General features: G+C 36.2%; 1 protein-coding gene across 1 annotated transcript in view; it reads right to left on the bottom strand.

Annotated features, from left to right (window-relative positions):
• LOC136802538 (uncharacterized) overlaps nt 1–20,180 on the bottom strand; it is a 29,125-nt gene that overhangs the window by 6,168 nt on the left and 2,777 nt on the right. Inside the window, exons 5-23 of the mRNA XM_067059273.1 lie at nt 17,624–17,837; nt 17,007–17,165; nt 16,263–16,451; nt 14,746–14,973; nt 12,545–12,777; nt 12,126–12,260; nt 11,269–11,419; nt 10,552–10,710; nt 9,876–10,064; nt 8,643–8,719; nt 6,365–6,472; nt 5,670–5,760; nt 4,827–5,009; nt 4,160–4,357; nt 3,090–3,404; nt 2,342–2,524; nt 1,410–1,565; nt 1,098–1,265; nt 664–780 (exon numbers count right to left, since the gene is read on the bottom strand). Of these exons, the coding sequence (XP_066915374.1) occupies nt 664–780; nt 1,098–1,265; nt 1,410–1,565; nt 2,342–2,524; nt 3,090–3,404; nt 4,160–4,357; nt 4,827–5,009; nt 5,670–5,760; nt 6,365–6,472; nt 8,643–8,719; nt 9,876–10,064; nt 10,552–10,710; nt 11,269–11,419; nt 12,126–12,260; nt 12,545–12,777; nt 14,746–14,973; nt 16,263–16,451; nt 17,007–17,165; nt 17,624–17,837 (3,253 nt within the window). The remainder of the gene's footprint in view (nt 1–663; nt 781–1,097; nt 1,266–1,409; nt 1,566–2,341; nt 2,525–3,089; nt 3,405–4,159; nt 4,358–4,826; nt 5,010–5,669; nt 5,761–6,364; nt 6,473–8,642; nt 8,720–9,875; nt 10,065–10,551; nt 10,711–11,268; nt 11,420–12,125; nt 12,261–12,544; nt 12,778–14,745; nt 14,974–16,262; nt 16,452–17,006; nt 17,166–17,623; nt 17,838–20,180) is intronic.

Below are 20,180 nucleotides of genomic sequence, written 5' to 3'. Positions count from 1 at the left end.
GGTTTTCAAAGTTCAAGATTCCGTCAGTTAGGGTACAATTGGCGGTTATATGGTCATATATTTTCGTGTGTTTGAATATAAGACTATCAGAAAAGTTTCAGAATGGTATGCTGGGTTGGTGTTTATTAGCATTTGCTATTTCATTGTAATTTTATCTTAACCCTAGCTGTTATTTTTTTAAACCATGAACGTGAAATAAAGAAACAATACAATATGTTTGAAACATTGAGAAAGTCTATGCTAAAGTGGTTATTCTCATTTCTATTTCTATTTGGTTGAGTCGCAGGAAAATTTGAGGCCCATTTTCGCAACTATATAAACTTTCAATGAGCGCCCCGTTTGCACCTTGAGCTGACTACCCAATTCCCTTCACATCGCATGGGTTGACCCGGGCGAAGGTTCATTCACTTGTCAAGTGAACCACTGCGAGTGGGAATCTATACCACAGCGCCAATATACATTATACCAAAGGTTGTTAGACAATAATTGAATCGGAAGGAGATACAATCAATCAGTGGCTAAAACTGCCCTAAATTTTGAGCTAAGTGACCAAATCCAGCTGACACACAACGTTGTTTCAACGTTTATCTAACGTTATATGGACTTTGAGAACATTAGATAAACGTTAAAAAAACGTTTTGTGCCAGCTGGGAATGTTCTTACCAGTTTTTGCAGCCATTTCCATAGGAGTAAATCCTTTGAAGAATTCTGAGCCACAGACCAAATTTTCACCGATCGTCTCGCACGCTTTGGTGCAATTCATAGCTTTCATCAGAACAACTATCGAAAACAAAATTTGTTTATAAGAACAACTACATAAGAATAAAAACTTTTTGATCATGTTGTCAAGTTCAAACCAATCCTAAGGGGAGTTTTTGAAAAATATTTTTTTATACGGGTTACATATGATAATACGATGGAGTCTCCGTCTACAACTCGAACACAGACGGGGAACACAAATTTACTCAAGTTAAGGGAAGTAGTATGGTTTAGAAGGCATTGTTAGCATAAAATGTGTTCGAGTTAGGGAGGCATTCGAGTTATAGAGGTTCGAGTTTATGAGACTACACGGTAAACGTGTTTTTAACTTCACGTACCTGGACAAACTTTTGCTGTTAAACAATTTTTAACTTCCACATCAACTCCTGTACATTCCAATCCTCCATGTTGAGGTGGGAAGCATGTCCGATTACGGAATTGATTTCCGTTTCCACAGCTTACCGAACATTCTGTATAATTGCTCCAATCACTCCAGCGTCCATCAACTAAAGAAAAAATACATTGTATATAAAAGATACAAAAACAGCTTTTTTCAAACTAACCTTAACATAGTTGAGCATTGAAAGGTTATTAGTCAAGGATTTTAATAGAGATCAGTGAAAATGTCCTTAAAAAATCTTCAGACTAACCTTTACATCGTTGAGGATTGCAAGGTTTTTGATCAATCAAAGCGAATGATTTACAAACATCGATATCTTTACTCATACATTCACGCGTGCGCGTTAGTTGACCGCCGTTACACGACCGTGAGCACAAACTCCATTCACTCCATTTTGTGACCGGGTCTAAAGAAAGAAAATGAAAAATGTAAGGAGCGATGGGCAAGTGTAGCCTAGACATCTAAGCTAGTTTGATTCAGTCACTAGTATAAATCTGATGGTAAGTTGTGACTGAATAACAAGGCAAACTTAAAATCCGTGAGTATAAAAAATCTTTAAAGCGCCGAAAATGCTATATTGCCATTAGCCATGTGTCTTTTGAATACGGGCTTAGTTAACTAGGCTAGGGCAAGTGGTCCAACGACGTCAGCGTTTCAAACCGTAAAGATTCAAATTTACCATTCTCAAACAATAGAACCGTTGTTTTTGGCCAAATTTAGACACTAGATATGTTTGCTTATGCAGTAGCGTAGCCAAGAGAGGCGCAAAATTTGTGTAGGAGAGCAGATTTTTATGCCATTATAATTATCTTTTAATTGCATGAATAGATAATCATTATACAGTGTCATAAAAATCTGCTCTTCTACACAAATTTTGCGCTCCTCTTAGCTACGCTACTGTTACTCTTAGGTTCCAAATAAACGGGGAGGGGGGGGGTTCGAATAAAAGAGGGGTTTGGAAAACTTTTAAAATTTTAATAAACGGGGGGGGGGACCTAATTGCCGGGGGTTGGAAATTGTAATTACGAAAACCCAAAAATAAGGTAAATATAGCCTAAAATCTGGCTATTTAGAGCAGAATAAGGGACCTTCTCTTTGAAAGTTGAAAAAAAATTAAAAATTAACAAGTGGGGGGGGGCGTTTATTTGGAACCTAAGAGTATGGTAAAAAATTTGACAGTACCTCCGCATGAGAAACCGAGATCACAGGCTTCAGTGGAGTTTTCTTTCAATTGAGGATCCAAACCATCACAGTGTTTAATATCAACCTTTTCACCGTTGGTATCGAGACAATCACGTTTCAGCTTCTTTATTCCTTTGCCACACGTCACACTGCATGCTCCGTAAGGTTTCCAAACATCCCATTCTAGTTAAGTAAAACAAAAAGAAATAAAAGTGTTGCGAATTATGTAGGTGAATACAAGTAAAGACATTGGTTGTCTAAAATTGAAAGACCAGCGAGTCATTCTTTAGAAAAGCTTAAGAGCGAAAGGAACGAGCGACCGAACCGAGATTAATGAATTCATTGAGCCAGCATCGTTTCGATAAATCTAAATTTCAAGTATTCTTTTTCTGGAATGAAATTTACGTATAAAACTTCCGACAAATTTCAAATTATATTTCTTGAGATCAGAAACTTGACAAAATTATTATAAAGATTCTTTAAATATTTTTCCTAGGAGTTGAAATAAACAAAATATTTAAATAATCACACGACTATTTATAGTTTTTCTTCAATTACATTTCTAATTTTTGATATAGCCTAAACAACCGATGACCGGTTATTTAACCGATAAGCTCTCTTCTAAATAACCGATCCGGCTAAACAACCGGCGATCGGCTAATCTGAATATATCCCTGAGCGTCCATCAGGCACAAAACAAAAAAACGACGTCTATCTAACGTTAGAAAAATATTGAAAGAAATCTTACTGTAACAGGAGGTATTCGTGTAAATCATCCTCGACCGCGAAATTCCATTCTCCGAAAACAGAGGTGAGCCTGCAAAAATGCCTTCATCCAAAATAATTGGATGTCCAGAGCCTTCAGACGACTGGTCTTCAATGTCTTTACAAGGGTCGATGGTTGATGAAACAACCCAAATATCCTCACTGGGTAGATTTTCAAGGTGTATTTTAGAGGTTGCAGACGTTGCCCCTTTATCTGTGAAACATTCCCGTTCACTGGTTTCCGTATAGTTTCCGCATTTTTCACTATTATGTGTCCAATTCGACCAAGCACCCCACCCTAAAATGATGAAATTAATTATCATAAAGCCGTCCTAGGCTAGCCATGGCTATCTTAGCGCTCAAATTTAGTACAACACTCTTTTTTATAAGAATTAGTAAACTTTTGTTGAGGCTCGAGCGCTGTTATTTTTCTTATAGGGGCCGTCCACATAGTACGTACTCATTATAAGGGGGATGGGGGTCATCTCAAAAGCGTATGCTTGCGTACAGGGGGAGGGGAGGGGTCAAAGGAAAATGTACGTACGAAGAGAAAATTCTTTCATAGCCCTTTTTTGCTTGTAAAATCTTTTGAAAGAGAATAAAAAGAGAATTATTATTCGTTTGTTCCTTATGAAATACCAGCTGTTTCTTTCTCTTAAGCTTCTTGTACGCATCAAGGAAAAGAAAAAGTTTCATAATAAACATCGAGTTTCAGGTATGAAATAAAAGTCCGAACCAAACGATTTGAGGGGTACCCAATTTTCGACATTTTAGTGCGTACGTACTATGTGGACGGCCCCTATACTAGCTACTAGCTACTACTGGCCAATACCTCAACAAAAACCACAATTTTTTATTCCGATGTTTAATGAGTTATACTTTTTCATAATTTTTGGAAAAATGGAAAGAATCAATTTTTGTGATTCGCTTTTATTCTAATGAAACTGCTCGAAAAATTTAAATCGAATCCTGGAATGATACCAACAAAGAAAATATTTCTATAAGGTTACTAGATTATAATGATAGAAATATGAGTTGTTTTTTTCAACTTACGAGTACAGGGTTCATCTAAATTATAGCACCATGACGAGTTGAAAAATACTATGTCTGTAGTCATATTACCAAGAGTGATACACTCTGCATGATTTGCAATCGGCTCTCCGTCACGGAGACATTCTCTTGTTTGATTCTGTGTTCCATTTATACCACACTCTCCACCGCAGCTTGAAAAATTCGTCCATTGCGTTAGTTCTAGAGGGTGTAAAGAGTAATGTTAACTCCTACTATTAGTGAGTTTGTGTATCTGTATTTTTCTACAGCGGGACGGTTAGCTGCTGATTTGCCTAGATCCTTGTTGAGTGAGGACGATGGTGAACTAGAACCTTTAACGTCATCAATTTTACAGGCCACTTCGCCGTCCTCAAAAGGGTAGATACATAAACTCGTTATTAGTGGATTTCTTAGGATAGTGGAAAAGGTGCATCTGATAATACTAAGAGTATATCATAATAAAAGCTTCTTTGACTAAGGAAGAATCTTACGAGGAAAGAAGTGCAAAGTGCATGATTTTTTTTGACAATTTTTTGAAAAAAACAGGATTTCGAAATATCCTTGATATAAAAATAACCTTTGAAAATCCAAAATCCTCTATCGTGTAAAACTCAAAACTTCTAGGCAGCTCAAGTTCAAGTTTCACGGGTAGCTTGATAAAATTACGTACCATAACAGGAGACGTTGTTCGTGCAATTGAGTGTCATATTGACAAGGTTTTCTTCAAAAAGACAATAGTGTTCCGGATACTCGACCGTCTCATCTGTGTTTTTACATCTCGGATACCTGATGAAAGAGCCGTTCCCACAAGTCACACTGCACGGTTCATCCACCCACGTCCATTTTGGGGCAGCTGGAAAAGAGAATAGGTTTCAGCTCTGTAAATCCATCTTGCATGATAATGGTACCATATAAATCAACAAGGTGTCATCATGTTGAAAAAGACAGGAGTTTTCCAATTTTTAATTCAGACAGAAAGGCAATTCTAAGGAAGAAAATTCGCCTGATTCTTCGTATTTTGTCGAATATTGAGAAGAAAAATTCTGGTTGATTTAGGGTCTCTTAAGTACGAGCGATTACGTCAAATATAACCAAAGTGTCCGAAAAAAGCAGGAATTTATGTATAGTAAAATCCACTGGATGCTTCAAATAATCGTGATATCATTAGGTTTTACTTTAAAAAGTGGTTTCCACTTTTTCCCTGGACGCACTGTAAACATCAGAACACTACACGTTTTTTTTTATAAGAATATTCAAAAATTTTGAAGCCTTCAAATGTTCTTAACTTTTTGAGTTTTAAGCCTAGAAATGTTCTTAACATGTTTTTATTTTCACTGTTTTTCGAGCATTTTTGCCCATTTTCCTAAGAAATCGGGTGTTTTAGAGTCTGTAAAGCCTTAAAATGTTCTTAACTTGTTCTTAACATTTTGGCCATGGAAGCCTTATGTTCTTATATAGTTTGCTCTTATAAAAAAAAGTCGGCGTAAGCTTTCTATGTGAACAAACAACTTACAACAGTATGGAATTAGTAAAAATGGATCAGGAATTATAAAAGTTGCATTGGCGATTCGGTGATAGTTTGTATCACTACAGTTGTCCATTAGCTGAAAAATCAAATCAAAAATTAAATTGGTCTACTATGATCTAAGATGGCGCATTATTTGCAAAATGCCCAGTACCTGTGTTAAATTAAGTAGGATGTTGGTTCATTCTTGAACGGATTTATGTTTCTCATACTTCCTACAGTTTATACAGCGACCGCAGTGCAGTGGTAGAGCATCCGGCTACGGTGCGCAAGGTTGTGGGTTCAACCCCCAGCCGGGTCATACCAAAGATTTCCAAAATGGTACCCCTGCTTGATGCTCAGCAATTAATAGGTAAAATCAAGGGTAAGAGGCAAAATCAAGGGTAGGAGGTAAAATCAAGGCTAAGTGGAGCAATCCAGGGAGAAAGAGTGACACCCTCCCCTATCTTCGGGTAGATAGCTATCGACAGAGGATCCTTCGGGTCGCCTCCGACTGCGGTCGTAGGCTTATACAGGTCTGCAATTCAGACTAAATTCAATAGTTCATTATAATGTGTTATGTGATGAAACTGATACATTGGTAGAAAATTCGTCGGTGAAAAATTCCATCACTAAGCGAATTTTGGGTTACTTTCTGCCACCGAATTTCCAACCGATAAGATTCCAAAATATGCATTCCTTACCTGAAAATAACCAACTTTGATAAGCGCTTCCATTTTCAAACTGGTTTTTAAGTTCGCAAGGCAAATATCAGACATTGACACGAAGATATCCTCTTTGTAGTTTTCCAACTAAAAAAAACATACAGATGTTTAGGAGATATCAGTAAATTTGTTTAAAAAAAGTTGGTTGATATCAGTACATCAGTTATAAAAAGTTGGTAGGTCTCTAAATTCAATGAATACCAGACAGTCGTAATCTATCGATTTAAATCGATTACGACCGTCTGGTGAATAGTATTGAAAACCTTATGAAATTGTGTGAAATTTTAACCCTATTAGCCCAAAGCTTTTTTGATTTTTGCATCCCCAGGGGGGGGGTAGAATCTACCACCCTCGTTTATTTTTTATCTAGGATAGCGCTATGACCATGAAATTTAGTACAGATGTTCTCTATCATGATACAAATTTCCAGGAAGAAAAATGATGACGTCAACCAGTGACGCCATCACAAAATTTCCATCTGTCGGAAAAAAGCCTAAATAGATGGACACCCCTGTCTCAGTGACCCGGTGGAGTTTAAAAATCCACCGGGGTGACTCTGAACAAAACAAAATTTCACCGGGCCCAATTGTAAAATTCAAAAAAGTCGCCGGGTGGAAAATTTTACCTCAATTTTCACCGGGGTAAGGACAAAATTTGGACTTTCAAGCATTAGCGGGTATGCTTTGATCTTCCCTGAGTGCTAACTGTAAAACTGGAGCCCCTGGTGTATCTCGGCGTTTTTAGCTTTCTTCTTCATTCTATCAATTTTAGGGTTGTCATACTTTCAGCTACAGAGGCGTAACCACAAGTTTTTGTTCCGGAAGGCAAGATGGGAAAAATTTTGAACTTTATTTTAATGGAAATTTTCCGAGAAAATCTTCACTCTAGCTTTAGCGCTGCATGCGTAAATTTTCGCTGTAAGCAATCTCTAACACCTTAAAAGAGGCCTTTTAAAAGGTTAAAGCTGGCAAGAATAGAGTCAAATAAACTGCAGATAACTTTAAATTTCATCTTGAAGAAAATCTTATTTGTAATTTTGGCGCCGCAGGCTAAAATTCTGTGTCTAAGAAAGGTCAACAGCTTAAAAAGACCTTAAGTGGTTAGTTAGTTAGTCAGAATAAGGTCACAAAAACTACAGACACTTTAAATTTGGAAAAATTTGACCTTATAGTCATTTTCTATCTTTTAGTGGGGTATATACGCCACTGAGTCAGAAAACTTTACAGCTATTTTTCACTGAAAGTAGCTGGATTTTTTTCGGGTTTTTTGACCGGGGTGACCTGAATAGTGCGAGATTTGACTGGGTTTAGACCATGATTTTCTAAATTTCGACCGGGTTTGAAAATTTCAACTAATTTTGACCGGGGTGACTCATTTTCCCACCGGGGCTTGAAATTAGGCCATTTTTGGCCATTTTTTCCACCGGGTTATCCACCGGGGTGGATCTGACCGGGTCACTGACACAGGGGTGTAGATGGTTTACAAAAATGTCTATTACAGTCGAACCAATAAAGATATTTAGATTCTATTTAAAGATTCTGAAAGATAAAAGGCTGCCCTTTAACATAATTGCTGGTTTTGCATTTTCCATGAAGATTTGGATCTGGATGACCTATCACCCTAAAATTTTGTACAAGTACTCTTAATAAGATTTTGTTAAAAGTCAGAAAGTTTCAAGTCGTTTGAAAATTTCTTCTCCGATATATACACAAAAGAACTCCAGCGTGGTAGATTCTACCCCCCCCCCCCTCTGGGGCTAATAGGGTTAAGGGAATTTCAATTAATACGCCAGCCACCATCGGTGGAAAAATTTCCCCTTATCGTAATCATGCATATAATTATAAATTATCATGTACACTCTTTCTTATAAGAACCAATGATATTTTTTATGAGGTTAAGCTATTCTTATTTTTGGCACTTCGATCTTAAAACTGCTCTTACCCTATTCTTATTTCTAAGGCAAAGCTGACGTATTTTAGGCCTGATACCCTATTCTCACTGAGATTTGACTCGAGTCATTCCAGGCTAACCATTGTTCTTAAGTTGTTCTTATGCTTTGGCACTTTTGAGCTTTATGGTCTATATAAAACAGTTCTTATTTGCAAATCTGACTTGTGATTCAAGAAAGTGCTCTGTACCATCGGTAGAGCGATATATCAGTCAAGAATAGAGACAAATTTATTTTCCGATACTCGGAGTTTCGTGCCGTTTCAGGCAGTCTTAAAACTGTTATGTGTATTTGAATTATGGAACTCACCTGTTGAGTCACAGAGTTTGAGTTTGCATAATTTATTGGAGATTTCATGCCCATCGCCATAGCCTGGTTACAATGACCTAAAATACAGATGAGATGGAGTTTTTATAAGATACTTTAATAATTGGTCATTTTAAGTAATAAAAATGACGCGTTTTTTAGAAAAAGTAATAAAATTGTTTTATTACTGGTTAACGACCAACCAAATCAAATAAGAGCGTGTAAAAACTCCATCTCGTCCCCTAAAATAAGGCAAGCACAGTTTAAATTGATTGGAAAATACAATATATTCATTATATTTAAATAATACATAAACTAACAAATTCGTCTTAATGGAAAAGGAGCTACTAAGCTCAGTCCGATATCTATTTATTGCCGTAGAGGCAATTTTAACCAGATTTTAACAAACCCGTGAAAAAGAAAAATAGTTGAAAGTTTTGACAGAATTCTATTATTATCAGTTCTATTAGTATTGAGGTTTCATTAACTCTGTCAGTTCCAGGGCACCGCTTGGCGATCTCATGAGAGACCAGTCTTTGATGAAATGTATTCCCAGAAAAAGGAGTTTTCAGAATTCTCGTATCTAATATTATTGGGAGGAATAGTAGGCCCGGTTGGTGTAAAAAAACGTGTAAAATTGGAACACAGCTCCCAACTTTGGACCAGAGGCGCTTTAGACCCTATAGAATCATAATAAAAGAATGGCCCCATAAAATTCCAAATGTCACCCTCTAATTAAGGCTCTAATTAAGTCTATAGAATATAATATTTTGATGAAGAAATTACTAGTCTGTTACATCCGCTACAACTTTATAATGAAAGTCATTCTGATTAACGGTAGAACAATGTGTAGTGTCCCTGCACAAGGAAGGTTTTCTCAACGTTCATCTGACGTCATCTGGACGTTACGGACGTAAGACAGGTTTTTTAAAACCTTTTTTCACATGCACGTGCACGTAAAGTTTTACGTGAGCCCTTAGAGAATGGGAAATTCTCTAAGCTTACGTAGTGTTTTAACGCCTTTTAAGTAGAGTTTGCTTACGTTCAAAAAGTTTTAACCAATTAAAACTGTACGTAATGGCGGCGAATTTGCCAAAAGACAGCCTTACGAACGATTTCCCGTAAGGTCTTAAGTAAGATTTTACGTACATGTGAAAAAAGCTTTAGTACTATTCAAAAGAGTTTTGTTAAAGAAATACACTCTCCCGCTACGTTAGACCGTCAAACGTTAATTACCCGAACAAACTTCGAAGCAGTTTTGAGCAATGACTGGTTTATCACCACAAAGTTCTTCAGGATGTGAGCTTCCATCTATGATGTATTGACAAACATTGGGTGTTTTGTACCGCCATCCAGGCCCACATTCGTCTTTTGTGGCGTTGCAGGGACCGAATGTCGTGTTGACATGCTTCCATTGAAAGTCCTCTGTGGTAAAAGGAAACACATGCTTTTAATAAAAGGCGTGGAAAGTTAATAGATGCTCAAATTTTCTCCCTCAAGAAATCACAGCACGAGAACAGCTGAAAAGCGAAGTTAGAAGTTGTTGCAGCATTATTTAACCTAGCCTGGAGATCCATGCTATGATTTCTTATTCTATATACTGATGGCGAAATATATAGCAGGGTATGGGCTGAGAGTTTGAATTTACCAGATCCTAATAACGGTTGAAAACATAGCCAATCAAATTGCGAGGACAGCGCTAAATTCGAATTTCACACTGTAAATTTGATTTTTTTTGAGGTCATACCCGTCCTGTATACATCAGATTATAAAAATACAGGACGGGTCTCCTGTCTATATTTAACCATAAGTTTATGACCAAAAAATTACCCTTAAGAAACGACAGCATAATTACAGCCAAAAAGGGACTCGAAGTTAGAATTTGTGAAAGCATTCAACCAAAGTCTCTTACCTTTGCACTTACACGTATCTTTTTCAACAAATTTTCCCACACAATATTTCGGGTGGTCACGTTGACTACAAGTTCTTGTTCTCTCATAAGTTGAATTCTTTAAACGACAATTTCCGCTACAATCACCCCAACTCCCCCATTCGGTCCAATCCCCTAATTCTAGAAAAAGAAACAATAGAGTTTCCATATTACTTTATAGTTGTGAAAAAGTGGTATAGTGGTTTGTAAGCGTACGTAAACCTGTTTCGGCCAATTTATTCAACTGACTATGTCACTACATTTTAACTTGAGAGTTTACCTACACCCGTTGTCTCGATGTCAGATAACACCACCACCACATACTCAGGACCCATCTAAATAACCTCAACCTTTGGTTGAATTTAAAGTACTTTTCGCATGAGCTCAGTAAAATTTCAAAAAGTGATTTACTTTTGATAGTCTTAATATATATTGAGCCTTGTGCTCCGTAAGTGAGTGGGATATCGCCACAAAAAGTTATTCCAATCATTATCTTTTAAACAGGCACAAAATCGAAATATAATTCAAAGCTATGTGTATTCTCTTTTGAGTACTATAATTTGCAAAAGAACGTTATAATTCAACAATTTCAACACTTTAGAGTAGGTCCTGGTCCATTTAAAATAAAATAAAAAATTTGAAGCTGCAGAGTGATGGATGGCACTTAATTCCGTCATTCGGCAAACAGAGTGTACATACCATTATAAGACAATTCATTCAAGGTTGCTTTCAATCTCGGCGTAGTAGCATTCGATTCCAAGGTCATCTTTAGACCAATAATAGTTTGATGAACTTCCAGAACAGCATTCATCATCCGTAAGCTTTCAATCCGGTGAGCTATTACTTTTCTCTAAAAAAGAAATTATTTTTTGATAAATCATTCGAATAATTCAAAAATTAATACATAGGGAACGACGATGCGACTATAAAATGGGCGGTTCCACGTTTCATTTATTTATGATTTGATTTGAGATTCAGTACTCGAAATAGGGGGATGAGCTGGAGTTTTTACAAGATACTTCAATAATTGGTCATTTGAAGTGATAGAGATGACACGTTCTTTAGAAAAAGTAACAAAATGGTTTTATTACTAGTTAACGACCAACCAAATCAAATAAGAGCTTGTAAAAACTCCAGCTTGTCCCGAAATAGGAGAGCAAACCTAATAGGATATTTTGACCGGCTAACTTAAAATCATTGCTTCAGACGCTAAATTTGATCGTAATGCAAATGAACTTTAGCAGTAGGGTTATTGATGAGTCCTTTTCCGTCTCTAAATACCTATAATTACGATTAAAGCCAAGATCAAATAAGAACGAAATATTGGTCATTTGGAGCTAGAGCTGAACTTGGACAGACTCGGACTGAGATTCTGTTCAAAAGTTCTGTTCAAAAACCTTCTTGAATTACATTCTCTCTCTCTCTCTCTCTCTCTCTCTCTCTCTCTCTCTCTCTGTATTTTGAATAATTAACATTCCCCATTCGAGTTCGAATTAGCGAGATTCAACTGTATAAAAGTTCAGGTTATTTTTACGGACTTTTTACTATGGCCTTACCTCTTTCTGCGTGATGTTACGCCACGTCACTAAATCTGTGCTTACGTAAGTTGTAGCATCAATGTACGTTAATTTTTCGATTTCAGAAAATTCGATTTGGAAAGAACGGAGATGTATAAATCGGCTGAAGAAAATCTAAAAGTTAAAAGAAATGTCTATCATCAGTTCAAAACTAAACTAACTTAATACTTTAATGGTACAAACTTTCGCGGGGATTAAATTTTGCGAATCCGCGAAATCAAGTTCCAAATGGAAATTTGGATAAGCCTCATCCGCGAAATTAAGTACCCGCGAAATTTTTGAATTTCGCAGATAGGCCATCCGCGAAATTTAATCCCCGCGAAAGTTCATCCCATTGAAGTATTAACAAATATGAATTTAACGGAAAAGTAATATAAAATTTCTCAAAGAACAAGTACCTGTAATTCGATTTCCTTTGACACGATACCGGATGCTTTCAACTCTTTTCCTGAAAACCTTAGATTTTCAGGGTCATACGGGTGAAACTTCATCAAAACCCAAAGAGATGATTTTTCTTCTTCTTTAAAAAACTTCTCAGTGAAATTCCTCACTTCCCAATCTTCTACAGTGTTTGGTTTGTAAATCTCGAATTGATCATTAGAGATTGCTTTTGAGTAGAATGATCTCATTTCTAAAAACGAAACATTTTGATCAAAGCTAATTTTAGGGTAAAGCCCGAAAGGGCCAGATGTCGTGCTCTAAGCCATCACAGGCAAAAATAAGTGATATTACGTTATATTAGTGATATTATGATATTACGATAAAACATAGTTGTATATTAGAGACATTACGTCTAAACTGCTAGGAGAAGTATGCGTAGATGTAAGAACTGAACCCTTATTAAACGAACTTAATAACGAAGATCTACCAAGACATGCAAATGTCTCACGCGAGGCGAGACTGGATATAAGCCCCCCCGGTTTTGGACTGCTGGCCAAAGAGCATTTTTTGATGTGAGGGTTTTCAACCCGTTCGCTCGAAGGTACAGCAATTCAAAAATTGAGAACTGCTTATCATCCAATGAAAGCGAAAATAAGAGACAATATGGTGAACGCATTTTGCAAGCCGAAAATGGATATTTTTCTCCGCTTGTTTTTGCGGCAAATGGGGCGATTGGACGTGAATGTACGTTATATATTACAAGCGTCTAGCTGAAATGATAGCAGACAAAAGAACTTTCTCAAAAGTTACTAACAGCATTAGAACTATCATATGCTTCTCGCTAGTTAGATCTACAGTGAGATGCATCCGTGGATCGAGAGGTAGAGTACGACTCCCTCAAGATGAAATTTAAATTTTTTCTTTCTTTCTTTCATAATCCATAATTCTAGTAGAATTTTATTTAAATCCAAAAGATCCATGCCGGGACAGGCTCCGGTATATAGTATATTTTATATTTTTCAATACCGACTTGTATTTAGTTTCTCTAGTATATTACGTTCCGAAAATGGTTGTATATTATAAAACGTAATATGTTGCGCGGCGGAAAATAGAGTCTCTGTTTACGACATTGAGCCCCTCCGACTATTTTTCGCCCACGCAAACAAAATTTCCGCCCGAATGCTAATTTGCGTGTTTGAAGTTATTCTTTATTTTTCGAATTCGTCTTAGATTATAGCATAGTCTATGAAATTCTATTGTAATGCCACGTGACCTAGGTAGGATTTCCTACCTAACCACGGCACACTTTTCAGCAAAAGTACGCCATCTAGCCCTTCGGGCTTTATAAATCTATGGTTTGAAATTATTTCATTTCTAAATACGCAACACGTGACAAAGTTAGTTTCAACCAAGACAGTCAAAGCTTTGGCCGGAATCATGATGGCAATGGCCGAACAATCTTCAAGAAATTTGATTTGCCTAGCAAAAAATATTGTCACTTCTTTGGTGAGAAGATAAACGCGAAATTAGTAAGTTAGTAAGTATATTCATCTGGTGTCTGCCGGTGGAGCAGAACGTGAGGCAGGATTATCCCAACCCCGTTGCTGTTTTGCGCTAGACCTGTGAGGTCAAATGCTGAAGTGGAGCGTCTCTCATCTCCCAGTAATTTATGGCCTAGAATAAATTACCCAATCTAAGCTACTCATTCACTCATTGCCGAAAACGGCAATTTTTTTAACGATGAAATGTCTATTCAGCAGAAATAAAAGGGCAAAGATGTCAGAGGTCTTTGAAAAATGTAAAATCATATTGAGGGAAAGGTTTTTCGGATCTTTAAAAGTGATTTTTTAAATTTTTCATTGCTCAAAAACTTGAAAAGTTCTGAAATGATATGTAAAAAGATCCCGCATCGATGCCGAAACACAGCTAGAAGGAGAAAACAGAACCCCCGTTGTAAGTTTGTTTACATATGACTCGATTTTGCTATTCTGCATTCTGACAGAAACCAATTGAAAACAAAAGTAGGCGAGACAAAGTGGGTCTACTATTTGCGAGGGTGTCGAATGCAATAATTGCCGTTTTTATCTTAAACACCCAACTAATAATCCGACTGCGAAGTTAAAAAGTGAATATAGAAATCTAAAACCCACTAAGACTTTCCCCTCAGGACTAGGAAAATCAAACATGGGAAAACAACATGAATAGAATAATACCATACCTTTACAAGGCTTGTAACAAAACTTCATAAAATAGCCGGAGGGTGGACAAAGACTTTGGTTCTGTGGTGGATACTCCTGGTATTCACCCATAGTACAATATGTTTGATTGGAATATTGAAATCCATTTCCACACTGTTCATTGGTTTCTGTAACTCCTTGTAATTCTGGTCTGTAAATTTGACATTCTGACATTTCCGACCACGTGTAATCACTGTACTTGTATTCACCTGGTATGACATAAACGAAAGGACTTTTGTTAAAGGGACATAAAAGTACTGACGAAATTTGTAAACAAACCGTATGCAGCGGGCATGCAAAATCAAAACAAATTTTAATTGTTCTCTTTAATGACACGTGGTTCGCGCAATGTTTACATTTTACTACTTTTATGTCTCTTTAGGAAAGATTTTTTCAAAAAAAACCTCACAGAATTCTGTTGGAAGAACACATTTAATTTTCATCTCAAATAGGGAATTTATGTTTTAAATGCGCTATTTTCCCGACTTTAGCATGAAATTTCCAACTCGAACTATAATGATGCGAGGTAAAGAAAAAAAAAGTATCTACCAACCTACTACATTTTCTTATTTTCCATGAGATGGAGTTTTTAAGATACTTTAATAATAATGGTCATTTGAAGTAATAAAAAAAGAGCATGTAAAAACTCGTCTCCTTGATTTTACACAAGATAACCAAACCCAACATGACCAAACCTTTGCAGAAATTCTTCTAAAGTCTTCCCAAACTTTTACCTCATCTCATCTCAATCACAAAGAAAATTCTAAAGATTATTCACGCCATGTATGACCCGTTCGAATGAGTCGACTAATCATCATTTAACACGTCATGTTGATTAGTTTTCTAGCCAATCACAGCTCACAAAAACCTAAACAAAAGTCCGTCAAACAATCAGCAATCAAAAAATCAAAACAAAACAAAAAGTAAAACAACAGATTTTTTACCAATAACATTCGAATATCGAACAAACATCAGGCTATAGAGAGTTTCATATTTTCATTGCACAGTTAATCAGTCATCATTTCATACTTCCTCAAACTGAAGTCCTTGTAGAGAATATTGATAGTAGGTGCATTCAAATACTTCTAAAATAATAATGCTACAAAAAAGTCTTATCTCGTCAAATAAATTTCCCGATGCACCAAAAGATTTCATTTTTGCAATTTCTCCAAGCAAGGTATATTTTTTAAAATAGTCTGACCAAATCGGGAACACTTTCTGTACCTCATAATAGTTAGTTCATCTAATGTTTCCAGGTCACCCAAATAAGACTTATACGCATGCGTAATTTATCATTCTTTAAACCGCTAGTCGTTAAATAGCGTTATATACAATAAGTAATGAATATGTAGGGGTGGTAGTCACTGACCAAGGTCGGGGTTTGGGACGGCCAAATATGACATTCTTTGATAGTTAGGGTTTGTCGTTCTTTTTGTCGCTTTTTAATAGTTATTTGCCGTTCTTTTTAGATGAATAGTCTATGAATAGTCGGACTTACTCTCGTTAAAAACATAACAAGATCTTAAATGATAAATGGTTTCAGATCCACCACACCAGTAATCGTCAACTCTTTCACCGTTTCCATCTTCACAATCTTCATTTTCTCGGTATTTCGTTCCATTGCCGTATAATGATTCGGTGGCGTTGATTGGCTCACATTTCGACCAATCAGACCATGACTTCCATTCTACATTGAAAATATGGAATCAAATATTACATTTAGGGAAGAAATCTTCGCTGGAAGACATTTTCGCTCAATTTAATTTCGCGGTTCAAAGCTCAAAATTCGAAAGTTTCGCGGAATTTAATTTTGCGGTTGGGAGAATTTTTTGTTCACAATATTTTAAATTCTGAAATTCTGAAAATATTTGTGCTTCGCAAGAATTTGTTACGCGAAAATTCCTTCTCGCAAGATTTGTTTAAGGTATTGAAAAAATAGAAGCCCGGGAATTACTATCTTTGCCTACCCACGGGATGTGTTGTTGATGCCTGAAAAATTAATCTTTATGAGTGTTTGCTGAAAATCGCACAAAAATAACCCCGTGACCTCACCTTAAGCCTCTTTTTATTGAAACAAAAAACATAATTGGCAATTGGCAGCTACGGTTGAAAAGGTGTATAGTCATTTCCCCAAATAGGAGCTTACTTACGTTAGATCACAAAAGGTATACTCCAAGTAAATGGTAAATCTAAACATATATAATGAGAAAGGTGTGTTCGTATAAAACTATTCATAGCCTACCAAAACTGGCGTTGCAGGGCGTTGTCTGCACTTGCACTGTGTTGTTGAAGGTGTCGACCACCCTTGTGCAAGTTCTGTTAGAAATTGTGACTCCAACGTTACTGCCAATTTGGGGTGGGTAGCAGAAGGTATCATTTGTCCATGCTGTACAATTGTAACCTGTAGTTTAAATATTTTTAATTAGAATTCATTTATAGTCAATCGGTGGTACCTGTTGATTGAATGAATACCGTTTTGGAAAAAATTGTGTTGTGAAAATTGAATGTTGTGAAATCAGAGTACCACAGGTGTGAAAATGGTTATTAGAGCAGAACAGATTGAAAAATTGATTCGATTTCAGCCTTTCTTGGGGATGAGCTGGAGTTTTTACAAGATACTTCACTAATTGGTCATTTGAAGTGATAGAGATGACGCGTTCTTTAGAAAAAGTAACAAAATTGTTTTATTACTGGTTAACGACCAACCAAATCAAATAAGAGTTTGTAAAAACTCCAGCTTGTCCCCTTTCTTGCCTCCGCTGATTTTTTGAGACAAATTTTTATAAATCTTTTATGGCAATGGCAATTGAAAGATTTGAGTAATAAAAATCCTATAAAAATTTGAAAATAAAAACATACCGACTTGCACCATTAGCTCTATCTTAACAGAACGATTGCTGAATAGTGGTGGTAGTGGAATAACACCAACATTAGCATCAGGCATTGGTTTCAATCCTTGTCCTGGTGTAACAATCGTTTCTATTCCGTTATTCACAGGTGCTAGGTTATCTCCAACATCGAAGATAAGTACGTCACCCACAGAAAGTTTTCCATCTTTAAAATTGTAAGTTCCCTAAAAAAATAAATTATTAAATGAATATCAAATAATTCAAGAAGATGAAAAGCTCGGAGGGTTGATTAGCCGGTGTTTATTAGAAATTAAAACCGCAAAACCGACGTTCGACGGCATTATCTATCATAAACTCAAACGTTATCATCTACTGGGTTTAACCCTATTCATACTAGGCTTTTAGGGGCGGTTCAGAACTAGGGGGGGGGGGGGCTTTTCCTGTACCACCCCTTAACTTTTGATCTAGTGGGTCTTTTTTGATGAAATTTGGCACACAAGATCCTTGTCACGTAAGGTAACTTTTGACAAAATTTTTTTTTGATGACGTCACTCATCATGCCCAAAGTGAGCAAAAACCGAAAATTTCCTTTGTTCTTATAAATAGCTTTTGTATTCTAACAAAGGCTTTAGAAAAAAGTTGTCTGAGTTTAAAATGCTTATTTTATCCTAAATATTCATTAAACTACGGTTTAAATGATATATTTGACATCAAAAATAAATTTGTATTAGAAAAGTGTCAATTTTTGTGACACCTTACTGTCAGAAATGTCATCATGCTCAAGGTGTGAAAATATTTAGGTGTCAAATTTTTTTTTTATTTTGAAGCTAAATAAAAGTTGGGAATTTACAGAAAATTTCACGGCAAAAGCTCTATTATTTCATGAACTATTACCAATAGTTTGACCTCCGAACAGAAAGAGCCCCCCCCCCTAGTACGAATAGGGTTAAGCTGAAATTGATATTTTTAATCTGCTTTTTGCTCCGGCCTAGGAGCCTTTAATTCTCTCTTCCGACAATCGTCAAGACATTTTTTGTCTGTTTATCTAATCCGATGATCTATTCCGATTTAACAAAAACGGATCACTGATTCCGATAATACTGTGATTTGATTGGCCGAAAAGTATTTAGAAAAAGATGGCTATCGAAAGGTCGTGGACTGGTGAGCTGTGAATACTGGCAAATCTCAGTGAAAAATTGATCATTTTCATCCTTATTCATGATGTTTTGGACATGATTTATGAGAAGTTTGATGGTGCGTTGTACGTTGTACTGCTACTGTATACTGAATTCAGATACGTGTGTTTTTCATGATTTTATGCTGTAAAAATGATTATTTTGGACTTTTGGTCATTTTTCATGATGATATAATTGGTGGTTGTCCCTTTTGGATTTTCAAACTTGACAATCAAACTTTCAAACACACAGCCATTGATACACAGTATTTTTTGTGGTGTTATGTATGGCTGAAAATGATCCTGTTTTGGACTTTGTTATTGTCGTATTCATCATCGGCTGGCGACCGTTCCTTTTGATTTTTCAAACCCGACACAGATTTTTTTACAAACATATCACTATGAGAATTCAGTAAAGGATACTAAAACACAATTCCTGTGTAAATTTGAACAAGATCGGAGAAATTTTCACAGTATTATGGCTGAAAATGATCGTTTTGGACTTTGTCGTAATTTTGTCGCGGCTGGCGACCATTCCTTTTGATTTTTCAAACTCGACACAGATCTTTTACAAACATATCACTATGAGAATTCAGTAAAGGATACTAAAACACAATTCCTGTGTAAATTTGAACAAGATCGGAGAAATTTTCACAGTATTATGGCTGAAAATGATCGTTTTTGGACTTTGTCGTAATTTCGTCGCGGCTGGCGACCGTTCCTTTTGATTTTTCAAACCCGACACAGATTTTTTACAAACATATCACTATGAGAATTCAGTAAAGGATACTAAAACACGATTCCTGCGTAAATTTGAACAAGATCGGAGAAATTTTCACAGTGTTATAACTGAAAATGATATTTTTTGGACTTTGTCGTAATTTCATTGGCTGGGGCGACCGTTCCTTTTGAACATTTTTCAAACGTGAAACGTGTTTTTTCCAAATATAACACTATTTATTACATACACACTATTGAACCATTTTATTTGGTTTATCCTACTCTTCTCCAAGTATTATCCCAGCAGAAAAAATAATGCTTAGCTAAAAACCTGTGGCTTAATGGGATAAACTTTTGCGGGGATTAAATTTTGCTGATTTCGCGGATTTGGGTGTCATCCGCGAAATATTTCTAAACAAAACTCAAAATTTGTCAAACAAATACTTTTTGAATGTTTACTGGCTTCAAAGAAGTGCTAATAATGTGTATTTCAACAACCAAAATGCACGATTTGACAGTTAAGTCACAAAATCGTGAAAATATTGCCACCCGCGAAATTAAGTCCCTGCAAAATTTTTAAATTTCGCGGGTAGGCCCAATCGTGAAATTAAATCATCGCGAAAGTTTATCCTATTAACGAAATTTTATCCGGACAATCAAATCAACGGCGCAT

This window comes from Clytia hemisphaerica, unplaced genomic scaffold (genome assembly GCF_902728285.1).
Source record: "Clytia hemisphaerica strain Z4C2 unplaced genomic scaffold, Clytia hemisphaerica genome assembly, whole genome shotgun sequence".
NCBI lineage: Eukaryota > Metazoa > Cnidaria > Hydrozoa > Leptothecata > Clytiidae > Clytia > Clytia hemisphaerica.
The sequence above is the reverse complement of the archived record's forward strand: the minus strand, read 5'-3'. Positions and strand labels throughout refer to the sequence as shown.